At 41.7% G+C, this 14,918-nt stretch overlaps 1 protein-coding gene across 3 annotated transcripts; it reads right to left on the reverse strand.

The window, feature by feature from the left end:
• Window positions 1-13,275: 13,275 nt before the first annotated feature.
• rgs16 (regulator of G protein signaling 16) lies at window positions 13,276-14,642 on the reverse strand. 3 transcript variants are annotated; one of them, XM_078285580.1, is made up of 5 exons: window positions 14,599-14,642; window positions 14,284-14,330; window positions 14,053-14,166; window positions 13,667-13,833; window positions 13,276-13,508 (listed from the first exon to the last, which is right to left on the reverse strand). In XM_078285580.1, the coding sequence occupies exons 1-5, from the start codon at window positions 14,640-14,642 to the stop codon at window positions 13,308-13,310; spliced, it is 573 nt and encodes a 190-aa protein (XP_078141706.1). In that variant the 3' UTR covers window positions 13,276-13,307. The 3 variants fall into 3 exon arrangements, with proteins under 3 accessions (XP_078141706.1, XP_071766933.1, XP_078141705.1); XM_071910832.2 differs by having other exon boundaries at window positions 14,053-14,114; window positions 14,247-14,330; XM_078285579.1 differs by having other exon boundaries at window positions 14,053-14,114; window positions 14,247-14,330; window positions 14,497-14,642.
• Between the last annotated feature and the right edge of the window lie 276 nt (window positions 14,643-14,918).

Here is a 14,918-nt window from a genome sequence, read left to right on the forward strand (position 1 = left end):
TGCGCTAGTCTAGAAGAGCTGGGCAGCATGCTAAGTAGGCAATGTCGCTCTCACAGCTCCTGTCAGCAAGATATACTGGCCGTTATCCTCATGAATCAATAGCGCATGGCATGAGCACATTTGGTTAGCGTGTTGCTCTGGTCCTAGGAGAACCATTGCCGAATGTAGGGGACAGTTCAATGTTATGAGGCAAAGAGCCAAACAGAAGTTGGTAGTGAACCGTAGGGACAAATCCGACCTGGTGGCACACAACATAAAATACAGTGTAGAGGCCGGTAGAGGCTGCCAATCCTCTCTTACAATAATTATAATTATACAGTAACGTCTCAAAATGAATGTGGCAAAAATGCTTTGATGTTAAAATGTAGCATGTAGCACCTTTAAAGAAGGAAACCGAGGCAATGATATCTTCTCTTCATCTACATCTCCCCACTTAAATTATTAAGGGATCGCTGCTTTCACCTTGGTTAACATGATCACTTTTGTCTAGCTGGCAGGGTCTTAATGGGCTGTCATATTGCAAGAGACAACCATCGAACCCCGCTGTCTAAACACAGCTGTGCAGAAGCGCCTACAGTGTATGGCCTTGCAGGGCTTGAACAATATCAGCAGATTATAGCGGATGAATACAGTTTGTCTCTCATACATGATTAAAAAAAAAAGAACATGGAGTGCTTGAGTTCATTTTCCCGATGCGCAGGATGTGACATAACTTATGTGCTGTAAACTCTAGTAGGTGTTTATGTAGCCGACATGCTTGAATGGTGAGGGATGGGGGTCACTGGGGCTATCAAGCAGACACCTCCCATGTCTACATCTTATGTCTCACCCTGAGATTTGTCACTTTGTTGATGCGCGGTTGAATCCCATCTGAGAGTCAAGTTCAAAAAAGAGCCGCTAAAGAGCCTCATTTTGTCCCTAAGCTGACTGGGCTGAACCTCAAGCATGGGGCTGGACGGTTGAGGAGGTGTCCAGTTTCTCAGCGCTCCGTCCAGAGCCCCGCGAGAGGAAATTAAAAATGCCTTTCCCACAGCACCATTAATTGTTTTCGTGAAGACGTTTATTTGCTGAGGCTTTTCTGGTGAACCCGGTGCTTAGAGGGGGACAGAGCAGAGCTACGAAAACTGTTTTCTTTTGAGTTACAACGCCGTTGTCTGTTTTGCAACTGTGGCCTGAACATCGAAGGGGGGAAAAAAGAAAATCAGAGGATAAATAATGATGTATTCGTTATCATTCCTGCCTTAGAGAAATAAATTACATTCTTCATTCAGAGAGAAAATGGATTTTCCATTGAGTGGGTCAGCATAAAATGTTAACAATGGATCTATTGCTGGACAGTGCTTGCTTTTTATGTAACACAGATCATACCAACGAAATGAATCTACAGTGTAATTTATCATATTAAACACAGACCATACACCTCTTATGGTCGACTTGTGCTTCACTTTTTCATGAATTTACAGTATGGCTTTAATTCCATCAGTGTTGCTGACAAATTCAATGGCAATTTAGAGTATGTTTAGGGATTACCTTAACATAAAACACATGGGAAAAGTACATTTGCTGGATAGAAGCCTATGAGAAACACGGCGATCAACCGCAAAAGCTACGCCTGTGTATTTTGACAGTTAAGAAACTTCCACATCAATATCTGATGAACGAGATAAACCTCAGCTTCATGACAATGATTATCACAAGCCATTTAATTTCGGTCTGTAGTCTAAGTGTGTTTGGGTTTCTCTGAGATTTGGAGACAAATCAGACCAAATGGCCTCTAAACTGATGTGATAACCGCTAGCCAAACCAAACTTGACACTGAAGCTAAGCCGCTATGGAAAATAGCAACAGTTTGAGGTGACTGCTTGGCTCGTGCGACTCTGGATGTGGCCAGTGGACAGAGAGCTGTTTAGCTGATTGTGCAACATAGTCCCATAGTGGAAAGTATTAATAGCCTGTTGCTTATGGACCTCACAGAAATGTGTAGCGTTTGGCACTGGGGTTAATGCACTAAGGAACACATTTAATGGAGATTGATCTGGTCACGTTCTCAGCTCTCTGTGTGATATGATGTTTAATTTGCTGTGTAGGCCTATACTGTGTGGATTATGTGCTGGCCAATGGCCTCCAACATGGGAACTCAAACACTTATTTAGTCTCAGACAGTGAAAGGGCAAATTTTCCCTGGCTAAAGAACATATTTGCCCTTCACAGGTCTCAGATAGAGAATATCTCTACACTGTGCTTCTGTACTGGATTGTTTTGAAAAATATGACTAGAAAATGATTTCTGCAGGTCATTGCTAACAGAGCTGAATTGACCTTATTCACACAGCCATTTTTAACACTCGGGTTGGGAAATTCTACCTGGAAGATCGGCATAAATCTAGCATTACTTCAACACATAAGTGAGGACTTCAGATAGACGAACAGTTACCAGATTAGTTAGCAACATTGACAACAACTGCCTGAATTTAGCAGGAAGTTAGCTAGTTAGCTTACTAGTTAGTTAGCTACTAGCTAGCTGCCTAGACTAGACTCTGGTAGGTAGAGATAATGGGCCAAATACATTAAAATGTGAACCGATATCCCTCTGATTCTTGAGATACATTTGTTTCTGATATGTTTTTCAGTGTGAATCTGTGAAATACTAAGTGTAGAGCAGCTGGACCTGCTCTTAGAGTTTCCCTGAGTGTTCAGAATGAATAAGGTAAATTGCTCTAAAGTTATCACTGTTTCATAAATACCATTATAAAATAATGTAATATTGTAGATCATATTTGAAATGTGAGGTAATGAAAGGAGGCCACTGGTTGGCACAGTTGACCACGTGGGCATACTCAGTACAGTAAAGGTCGTTCCTCAACCTCAGGATTTAATATAAAACAGGTGTTAACTTCAATTTAACATGACAGGAGGTGCTTGCTAGATGGCCCCAATGACATACAGGGGGTGGACAAAATAACAGGTTCACCTAACAATATTTGAAAATCAAGAAGATAATGAGGCATATGGCCAGCCTTTGCCTTCAGAACAGCTTCTGTCCTCCTGGTCCTGCTGTCATCCTGCATCCTGAACTGTGTGCAGAGGATACTGGAACTTTCTTCAAGAAGGAAGTTGTTTGAGGGGTGAAGGAGGTAGAAATCTACTTCCCACAAAGGTTTAATGATGTTTAGATCTGCTGGTGGGAGTTTGACCTCGTCTCGATGCTCACGAAACCACTCTTGGATTTGTTTAGCAGTGTCTATGGGAACATTATCATCTCAGAATATGGGAACGTCATGAGGATCTGTGGTTGTGCCTGGAGCTCCTGGTCCTGTGATTGGCCTCTTATTCCTTGGCCAAGCAATCATTGGACCTAATGCTATACCATTACAGATCCACCACCATGTCTAACAGTTGGCAACAGTAGGAATGTAGGAATGTAGGAATCTAGAGGAAAAAGGATGGAAGATGACTCATCAGACCAGATTACTTTCTTCCATTGCTCAAGGCTTCAGGTTTTGAGCTCCTTGCACCGGGTTATGAGTCTTTGTGTGTTGGCCTTGCATACAATCAATTTCTGACTGACAGCCCTGCCATAAATAGCAACTTTGTGAAGCTCATGATGTACAGTTTCTGTTGAGACTGTGTGACAGAGGTGTGACTCAATTCTGTGATCATTTTTGAGTCTGTATTTTTGTGGTGTTTATCATCTATCCTGTTAAGTGTCCATCTGTCTGTCAGTGAGTTTCAACTTGCAACCACTGTTCCTCTTTGTCTGTGTTTGGCATATTGTCATTTGTGTGACTAATAAAAGATGAATTCATTGCAATTCATCACTGACTATTTGGCCTCTTTGGAACTCTGTTAGTTGCGTCATGTTGCTTTGAAAACTCACACATAAAAGAGTGTCAGACCTCTTTTAGCTCACTAGACTTTTGGTCTATAAGGTTAATGTAATTGACCTACAGCGAACAGATGAATGAGATACAAAACATCTGATATTGAAAATATGACCAAAGACCTTACACCTCAGTAACAACAGTTGTCTTTTGATCTGAAACATCTCTAATAATCTGATATTACAGAGATGTGTTGGAAGACAGGCTTTGTTATTGTTCAAGCATCTGGTCTTAATTATTGAAGCGTCTACAACAGAAATATGTCAACGTTGCCATTGTGTTAAAACGCACGCGATTAGATCTGGCAGATGTGCTTTCAAAACCGTACAGGAGTTCAAAGGGACAAACAGTTAAAAAAAAGATAATGAAAGATAGTTTCATTGTAACATTCCTGGTGAAATATGTGGAAGACCTTTTCAGAACAGAATGTCCTCTGGGGAAGGCAGGAACAAAAGTGTTAAGCTCATACAGGGTGAAAAAAACCACACAAATACAACAGCCAATGTGAAATAAACATCTCAACCTGAATGCGCTGAGAGTGGAGGGGTATTTATATGCAGGAACACTTTGCTGAATTCCCATCCAGGGTCAGCTCAATCAGTTGATGTTGATTAAGTGGACTGCTGCATCTGTTGACATTTTTAAACAAAAGCTCAAGGCCAAACTTTTTACTCTTGCTTTTACCTAGATGCATTCCTTTTCCCTCTTTGATCTTTTTTCCTTTTTCTTTCTTTTTTCTATTACTTACGTATTTGCACTGTGTTCTTTTTCTTCTGTTTAATCTATTTGTTTTAAATTGCTTTCTCTCCATGAAGCGCATTGCGTTGCCACGTTGTACAACATGTGCTATGAAGTTTGATTGATTGATTGATTGATTGACTGGAAGTGAAAGACTTAACAGGTTCTTAGCATTACTTGTGGCTTCCAGCTAGGGGGACTGAAAAATTATGGGGTAAAAAAAAAAAATACATATAAGTGATCCAGAGCCTTTAGTGCATGAATATAGCTGTCAGTACTACGTCAATCACATCCAACTGAAATAGCTACGCACTTCATGCAGATGTCCAACACTGGAAATACATATCACACTGTAAAATAGCTGAACTTCATATGATCTTATGATTAGGAAAATGACTGACGCAACAGGCGCTTGGTATCTAAAGCTGCTGCCTTGGGCTTGAGTGTGATCCTGAGAGGATAGAGCATCTGAACCCCAAGGAACCCAGGGTCATTAGATAGCACAGTTTTCCCTTTTCACTAGGGACCGACAACAGGAGATTTCCCACGCTTGGAGTGTAACATGTTGTTGCCTCGCTCTCCCTGCTCCTGTCTCCCTCTCTGTCTCTGTCTCTCGCCCACTCGTCCGATATTGTATGTTCATCATGAACCCTCCCCTCAATTCTCCTCTCCTTCCCTGTTTCCTCCTCTATTACGATAGCGTAAAGTATGTCAAATGCTGTTGAGTGTTTTGCGGGGGGGTAGACGGAGATACCATGGGAGGAGAACGACGCCCTTAGGGGATTAGTCCGTTAATTCGAGGAGGTCCAGGCCATGTTGAGGTGTGTCTGGCTTGGGGAGATGATGCACACTCCTGTGGGAGATGCAGAGGAATGTGCACATTGGGTCATCTACTGTAGATCTCCTCTTGTGTTGATGGTCGCCAAGGGGATCTGGCCTTATTCTTGAGAAATATACAGTACAGTATGTGTTGCCAGCACCTGGCTAATACTGTAGGTCAACATCTCAGAGTCCAGCCATTCGCAATGAAATGTGGGTTTAAAGGGTTTTATCTTAGTTATGCTCCATATATTTCTCTTTTAGAACATTTTGCTTGATTATGTTAAGATGTGACCTATATGATGATGTTCGAGCTGTCGTCAAAGGCCAGATGCCAGCAAAGAGAGAACAGGGAGGACTCTAATGTTCAGTTTTATGCACAGGCCTTCGGTGCCCCCTAGTGTTCTGAAACAAACATACATTCAGGAGGTTCACAGCATGAATGTGCGGCTGAAAAATCGCAAATTGTGTGATGCTGTTGAGTCACCATGGAGCAAAATCCCTAAGGAATGCTTCCAGCACCTTGTTGAATCCATGCCGCAAAGAATTCAGGCTGTTCTGGAGGCAAAAGGGGGAGATAGGTGTAACTAATAAAGTGGTCAGTGAGTGTATATACATGTACTCTTTAAACTTTACAAACAACTTTGACATTAGTTTCCTATAAGACTTTATTTGAAAATTTGCACTGTTGATTTCTCTTAACAATTGAATCATGATATTTGTCACTAAAATGCAATTGTGTTCATTGTGTATTTTATTGTTTCTATTTGGGTGCTGTCAGGCTTGAGTTAATAATTTAACATTTGAATGCTGATGTAAAGAGGAGGAGTCAATGTTTTTTTTCACTATGAGATGATGTGATGCTCTAACAAGTTATTTAAAAGGGATTATGGGCACAAACACACTTATTATTATGGGATTATGGGTAATCAAACACACCTGACTGAGACCAACTCAGTCTAAATGTTGGGTAACGCTTTATTTTACAGCCCGCTAATTACGATGTAACTAGTTTGTAATTATGGGGTACTAATAAAATAACAATGCTGTAGTTACAGGGTAACAAAACAAGAAGTCCGGGAATTAAGGGGTAACAATTTTGTAATTATGAGAGATTTATAAGGTAGTTATGGTGTAACTATTTTCATAATTTTAATTCTGAAAATAATTACACCGTAATTAGTGAGCTGTAATATAAAGCGTTACCATAATAATAATAATTGTATGTATTTTTGTTTGTTTTTTTACAGAAAACAAGTGGTATATTAAAAGCAAAATGGACTCAGTGAAAAAACATTTAGAATAAATATTGATTATATTGTTAGTAATAGAGGTAAAGAAGATGTTAATGGCCAACATATATTTACTAATTCCATTACATTTTCACTGCTTTAGGCTACAGGTTACCCATACCTGCAGGAATAAAGGTGTGTTTTGAAGAAATGTGCAAAGACACTGTAACAGTAGGGTGCAAATAAATGTATTCAAATAAAATGATTCTGTTGTTCAATTGTGTAAAGTGGATAGGAAGATGAAGTTCAGAAGTGGACTGCAGGTGAGAGGGTGTTCAAGCAGGGCTTTGGCTCATCTCCTTCTGTTTGGCAGGTCTGTTGGAGTGGCGTCTCTGCTGTTGCAGCCATGTTGTCTGCAGATTTCTTGTTCTTCCTCCCGAATATGCGGGATAGCCGATAAAATAAGCCATGCTTCTTCTTCTTTGGTTTTGTCGACAGGCTGTCTTTGGCACTGGAACTCTGAGGTCCTGCAGGTTTGACCAGGTGGAAGGGTGGAAGTGTCTTTTCCAGGGTCAGACAGGACAGATCCTTGGTGTCTTTTACAGTTTCAACCACAAGGCTTGGTGGAGCTTTGACCTCAACCTGGATGGCAGGAGCCTGGGACTCCTGAAGCAGGTTGGTTGATCCTTCCTTCAGCTGGTGAATCAGAGTGTCTTCAGCAAGAGAGACAGGGAGAACCTCCTCTGAGGTGGAGATATTGTCAGGTCCAGCAGAGAGAACAGTGACTTTTGTTCCCTCACAACATTCAGGTTGATGCAGGACGGTGACAGAGCTTTCAGCAGCGGCCTCAATCTGTGCACAAGAGTTAACCGTTTCCCTCTTGATGATAAAAGGACATTGTTCTTCCTCCTTCTCCAAGTCCTGGAGGAACAGCATCAGTTTAGAATTAGCTCTGACGATTGGCTCCCATTCATCAAGATGATCTTGAGTAGGGGCATGGTATGCACCGCAGGCAGCCATAAATGTAGAACTCGCTGATGAGGAAGCATTCATGTGTTTTTCACCAAGTTCCTCCTCCTCCAGGAGGACTGAGAGGAACTGCATCAGGTGAGAATCACTGCTGCTGACAACAGGTTCCCATTTGTCCAGATGGTCCAGAGATGGCCCATATTGTGGGGAGCATTCAAGCACAAATCTAGAGAGATGTGATGAAGCGTAGAGGAGCTCCTCACCAAATCCCTCCTTCTCCAAGTCAAAGTGGGATTTGACCAGTGGCTCCCACTCATCCAGGCAGCCCAGAGTGGATCCACAGGTTGAGCAGCAGTCAGCCACAAATCCAGATGTGTCACATGGGGGAGCATAGAGGTATCTCTTTCCAACTCTCTCCAGGTGGTAGTCATCGTCAAAACCAAAGGGGGAGTGCTGAAGCAGCCTCAATCTCTCAATGATTTTGAAGTCATCAGTCACTGGAGTCTCAACAAGGCGGAGCAGGTTGGACTGAGCCTCAACATGCTGAGCTGGGTGGATGGATGCTCCAGCATTACCTAACGCTGTGTCTTCGTTCATGAGAGGAGGAAGGTCTCCTTTGTCCATATCCAAAATAAGTTTGTATGCTGATGAGGCTGTGCTGGCTATTGGTTCCCATATATTGAGGCTCTCAAATCCACAAGCAGGTTTGGAGCCGAGACCAACAGCAGACTGAGGTGAAAGGTCACAGTCGAGCTCAGCAGGAACTCCAGAGAAACTAGAGGCTTCAGCATAAAGGTAATGCTCCTTCTTCAGGACTTTCACAAACATGCAGTTGATGTTTTCATGGCGATTGTCATTAAGGGCATTGAGTCGAGCGACCATTTGCATGGATGCTGAAAGAAATGTAATAGCAACATCTTAATAATCAAATAATCATAAGGCCACCTGATGTAGCTTCATTCAAGGTCAACATGCTTCATCATAGCTTCATCTTATGCCTTTCATCATAGTTTTGTTTCAACAACAAATCTAACTGAATTTACAATGTAAATCAAACTAACACAAATGCAAATCCTTCAACACAAACAACTAGTCTATCATGACTGTCTCTCTTGTTTGTCTGTTCAGCAAAATCCTCTGTACTAACCTTTTCCTGTTAAATAATACAATTATAAATACATGTGGCTTACCAAGATGGAAATCACTCTCCATGTTTTCCTTTCTAAAAGGCAGATATTGTTGATATCAGCTGATGTCAGCTTTTTTCTTTTGTCCAGAACAACCTGTGCATCAACCCATGCAGTTAATAGAAACATGGGTAGCACTTTACAATGGCCTTTTCCCAGTTACAATGGCCTTTTCCCAGTGCATGAACCTTTAAGCCATTTGTTTAGTCCACCCTAATTATGTTATTGTACCCTGTAATAATTGTTTAAGTATGCAGTAATTATGAATATAGTTACACCATAACTACCTTATAAATCTCTCATAATTACCAAATTGTTGCCTCTTAATTCACAGACTTCTTGTTTTGTTACCCTGTAACTACAGCATTGTTATTTTATTAGTACCCCATAATTACAAACTAGATACACCGTAATTAGCGGGCTGTAAAATAAAGCGTTACCAAATGGTGTTTACCATAATGAAAATTGGTGGAGAAAGAATGACGTGCAGAGCTATACTTCGATATTTTAATAGAGGATCCCCATTAGAGTGGTGCCAGTAGACTTATTTATCATTTATTTAGTAAAGCAGACATCACCATGGCTTGGATTCTACATTATGTGGTTCTACACACTTGATCGGTCCAAGCAATTACCACATATAAATTGTAAAAAGGCAAGTAATCCTTTTCAAAAATAGGTCAAAAGTCAAAGGTACAAGACTAAATTAGAAGAATTGAGGATTCTTACAGTTTTTCTTAAGATTTCAAAATTCAATTATTTGCCATTTGAGCATTTGCGTTGCCTGGATATCACTTGCATATATGCTTCCATCCTTTCTTCCATCCCCAGTGGAAAGTTGGGCCAGTATAATTATTATTGTGTTATATCAAATGCTTCCACTAGATGTCAGTGTAGTGTCATGATTGTACCTTAAACACTGGTCCATCACAGATACAGTAGTTCAATGTGGCTACTACCAAAGAAAGGTCAAACTTTAATTCTTTAGTACTTCATTTCCAACAATTCAGTGATTTTGTTGGCCATCCACACTACATTTTGAGAAGCATTTGTTTTGATGTTACATAGCATGTAGTATAGGGGTGAATGGGGTAAAATTAGTCATTTTTTCGAAATAAATCTGTATTCATTTCAAACAATAATTGCTATATTAGGTAGGTTGTTGGGTATCCGTGGAAATCAAAACATTTTCTGTAGTTACTACAGTTTTAGATGTACAACCCATTTAAAAATTGGTCTTTTGGCACAATTTACCCCAGAGTAGGATTAAGGTGAGCATAAGGATGCGGATGTGGGCAAAATGTTAGACAAATGAAACACTTACATTTTTGTCCTCGTCAGTCACTAGTGCCTCTCCACCATGCAGGGGCAGACAGTCCCAGTGGCATAATGATATCTGCTATGCAATCTTAGAAAATACCACTTGAGCACACATATGTGTTTGAAGTATGTAAAAGTAATTAGATTGGGGTAAGCCTCTGGGCTAGTGGCATATTTTACCCCACAAGCGCCATTTTGACAAAACTGCTTCACACAGCAACTCAGGTATACAGTTTATGACCTCATATTATGTCTTATACAGCCACTAATATATAATAAAGCCTCAAACATATCTATTTCCATTTGGATACAAAATTATGACACCTTTAACATAATGAAATCACATAACGTAGCAGAAATCACGTATTTTGACCTGGCTGTCTCACCACTTTCTCCATGTGCTCTCTGCCATCACAGATTCAGGAAAATGAATTACTCTTCCTAAATCTATGATCACATGATTCATTTTGTGCATGGTTGCTTAGAAACAACGGGTGGCTCATCTTACCCGTATGCTCATCTTACCCCGTTCTCCCCTATGCCATATGGTGGCAGTTCCACCCAAAGGATCACACAGTACCAGTATGCATATATTTAAGCACCGGTGGCCCCATTGGGAAACAAACCCCTGGCCCTTGCCATGTCAACCCTTTTAATGTGAATCCTGAACATTCATCCTTGAAAACATAAACATTTCCTTGTTTCCATTGAATTGAGAGACATTGATTGATTAAGCAAATGATGAAAATTTACATGGTCCCATTCATTTAAGATTGTATCTTCAAAGTGGCTCTGTGTAGCTTCATTAAGAAATTTGACTAATATATTAATTTGATAATGCCTAGAACTGATTTCAAAACTCACTACATATCCAGACGACAACCTTTTGAAACAAAGAGAACCAAAAGTCAGAAGAGGCATAACATCTCCTTTCTATCTTCAAACAGAATTCTGGATCCTATTTTACTCTCGGGACACTTTATTAGTTATGAAAGCAAGATCAACTATATTATTATATATCAGTATTGGCACCGTAGTGGGGGGAATAGGGATACTGACTACCCAGGGCCCCAAGCTGAGGGAGGGCCCCTAAAGTGTTTGGACTACAATGCCTTCTGTGGTCCTCAAGTGCATATTTATAAATATTTTATACTGTTTTGTGTTTTGAAACAGGGTGTGGTTGAAATCTACAAAACTGCGAACAAATAAAACTTTCTTTAAAATATGATACAGAAACTGTTGTGTGATCTGAGACAAACTAGAGCAAGCAGACTAAAACAAAATTGAAATGGAAGATTTTGAATAGTGGACTACTGGTGAAAGTTTGGCTGACAGCTGATTAGCATGATAAAAACTGATCATTAAATGAATGTGTGGAGGTGTCTTTGAGAGGAAAGTGGAGGGGGGCCTGGAGTCACCCCCTGTGCATAGGACCCACAATTCCTAGCTATGCCCTTGTGTCATCATGGAAATTTAACAGCAGCCGCTTTAAGTATTTCCACCAAGCTACGATAAAAAGAAATCTTGAGTCTTGAACCTCCCTCGCAGCACTTCTCGCAGCATTTTCTCGAACACTTACAAAACCGACATAACCGTTGCACCCATCAGATCCATCGGATAAAGATGCCTGTGGGTTGCTATGGAGAGGGATGCGGCATTATGGGATGTTAATATGCAGCAGGTTCTGTGGACCAGCTGCTTTCCACCTCACACTGGCTCCACTCTACACTGATGACATTTGAATACACAAACTAGACATCCAGCCACGCTTTGTTCCCCGCTGGTGAAATGCAGCTTACCAAGCACTCGTAATTGCAATGTTTAACATTTTAAAGATATGATAATCAGCATTGATATGGATTACAGCATTATCTAATTGGAGGCTTTGGAGGTTTTACATAAGGCTTACAGTATCACAGACAGTAGTAGCCGTTCTCCAGCCTGGTGTCAGCTTTATTGTAATTTATTGCCCAAGGCCGATGGCTTGTGCAAACACATATGAGGCGAAGAACAAAGCTTTATGGCTGTCCGTATTACGTTGATGCTCTCCTGTTGCTTCCCGTTTCCAAGAAAGCGCTGTCCCATTCACACCACCAGGAAACCGTTCTTGGTTGATGTGTGGGACAAAAGCTCAGAGCTGGCACCTACTGCCGTCGTCGGAGCGCTTTATAAACAGTGCAGAGCTGTATCCCAGGCGACGGGACTAACAGTGCCGCGCCAGACCCGCTGCCGAACACCTCATATTAATGAGCAAATATACTCTCCCATTGTCCTCTCTATCAGGAAATTGTGAATAATCAAACATGCAGACACTTTGGGTATTTGCACAGTAAACAAATGTCGTTTGATTGTGTGTTTAAAATTAGAGGTTTTAGTCCCCACTGTATAGGAAATCCTTAGAAAACCCATGGCTTAAAATGCATTAATGATATTGATTATCAGTACTATTGGAGTGCAAGCGTGTGGCTCTGCTCAGCATCTGATGTGTTGTGGATGTGAATATAACAAAGTATTTATTTTGTTCAATGAAGTGAGGACAAAACATTTTTCAAATAATTTAGTTTATTTACTGTCACGTAAAAAAAAACAACAGCGATATAAATACGATCATATATTGCACATTGGTTTTCTTCTTTGTCTTGTAAAAAAATACATACAACATATATTGCAGACATGAACAAATAAATACCATAAATATTCAGACAGTACCCTACATGCCTGTGCAACAAACAGTGTAAGACTTTGACGGAGGGACATCACAAACACAAGAGTTTGCTTCATAGCAAAGAAACGTCCTTTCCCCACTTCTCCTCCTCCTCCATCTTGTTTGATTGTCACTTGCTCTGTTCTGTGTCACACAAAAGACTTTCCTCTCTTGATATTTCTATCAAAGCTCCGCCAGCGCTCCCGCAACAGTCCACTTAAGGCACCTCTCTCCCTCTCTCTTTCTTTAAACCTTCCTCTGCTTCTCCTTCTCCTTCTCTTCTTTCATCTCTCAGAGGAGACAGCCTCCGAACAATCCTGGGGGGGGGGGGGGGGGGAGGGGGGGTTCTCCGCCTCGCGCCCCGCGTCCGGCTTCGCGGCGCAGCACTTACCGCCGCACCTTCTCGACCCTTAAGGCGATCGAAAAAACAATCCTCCCGTCTTCTCGTTCGAGCCATTTCACGCCTTCTTCTCCTGCCGGGGCTGCTTGGCGCCGGCGTGGCAGACTAGATCCCTGTAGGACGGAGAGCGCAGGAAGCGAGGGTAGCAGTCTTTGGCCATCAGCATGTAGATCTTGTGCTGGGCCTGGTCGAAACAAGAGGTCGAGGGGATCTGCATGTTGGCTTTGGTGATGTCACGCGTTTCGTGGTCGATGTTGACCTAGAGAAAGCGACAAAGAGAGAGAAAACCAGATTAGCCTCAAGGTTTCTTGTACATTGTGCAAGTGGAAATCAATGCTATCTAGTTCGACAGGGTGTATTCTTGACTTCGGCATCCAAATTCGGGGATTCAGATTTAAATTCAGGCATCTCCTTTACCTCGCGGGGCGCCTCGCTGCCGATGAACTCGTCGTAGATCTTCTGGGCTTTGGCGGGCAGCTTGGCGGCGGACTTGGTGCCCCTGTATTCCTCGCAGGCGAAGTAGAAAGCGATGTTCTCCTCGCTGAACTCGGACACTAGGAAAGCTGTGAAGGCGCACAGTCCATCTGAGGAGAGAGAGAGAGAGAGAGAGAGAGAGAGAGAGAGAGAGAGAGAGGGATTAATTAAGGCAAACAAAGTACCCACAGGGACTGCATGTGTCTGTCCGCATGTGTGTGTGCAGTATGTTTTTGTCTGCATTTATGTGTGTGTGTTTGTTCGTGTGCATTTCATTATGCGTTTGTGCTTTAAGATAAAAATAGGAAAGTCTAAAAATGTTTACTTACATTTACTTGTCAGGAGTTTTTCGAAGGATTCTTTCCATCGCAGGCATTCCTCTGGAGTTGGTCTGGAAAAAGACACAGTGTGATTAGATTTAACCTTGCATTTCAATGAAAAATGTCAATACATGTACAGCATAGTCATTTTTTATTTAATACATATTTATGCATAAGACTGGTAATATGAGCCTGAGGCTTACCTATTTTTGCCTATTTTGCAGCAAGATAAACTCCAATCAGGTTTCTGCAAAATGCTTCCCAGCCTTGCTTTCAGTTCCTTCGCCCTAGGAAAAAAAACAGAAAACAGGTCAGATAAATGTGGTACAGGACCTTGAATCGCTACTCACTGAAAAACCCCTTTTACTGCCAGCTAGAATTAAAATGCATCGTCTGCACAGTCTAAATTTAGCGTAACCTAAAACTGACATTCTCTTTCAGTTTCTCAAAAACAAAGTATACCCAAAGATAAAAAAAAAAGCAGTGCCTCCATATAATTGTAATCCAAATCCCATGCCAAAACACATGCAGGTGTTTGTGTGGAGCTTCATGTACCTTTCCAAGCAGGAGGTAGGCAGCGATGCTAGTCCTTTGCACATAGCAGCAGCAGGTAGGAGCTGGTAGGTCGGTGGGTGGTTCGGTTATATATATCCGTTTGGCAAAGCTCGGTCGGGAGCGAGATCAGCAGTGTGTCTGCAGTGAGGCAGAACAGAGGCTATATAGCCCTACCTCCGACGCATCACCGGCCCTCTCAGCCAATCACACTCCAGGGGGAGAGAGAGAGAGAGAGAGAGAGATAGAGAGAGAGGGATGATGAAGTCAGAAAAAGGGGAAGGATGGGCAAGGACAAGGCTGGGAAATTACTGTCAAATGAT

The sequence above is a fragment of the Centroberyx gerrardi genome, chromosome 9, assembly GCF_048128805.1.
Source record: "Centroberyx gerrardi isolate f3 chromosome 9, fCenGer3.hap1.cur.20231027, whole genome shotgun sequence".
Taxonomy (NCBI): domain Eukaryota; kingdom Metazoa; phylum Chordata; class Actinopteri; order Beryciformes; family Berycidae; genus Centroberyx; species Centroberyx gerrardi.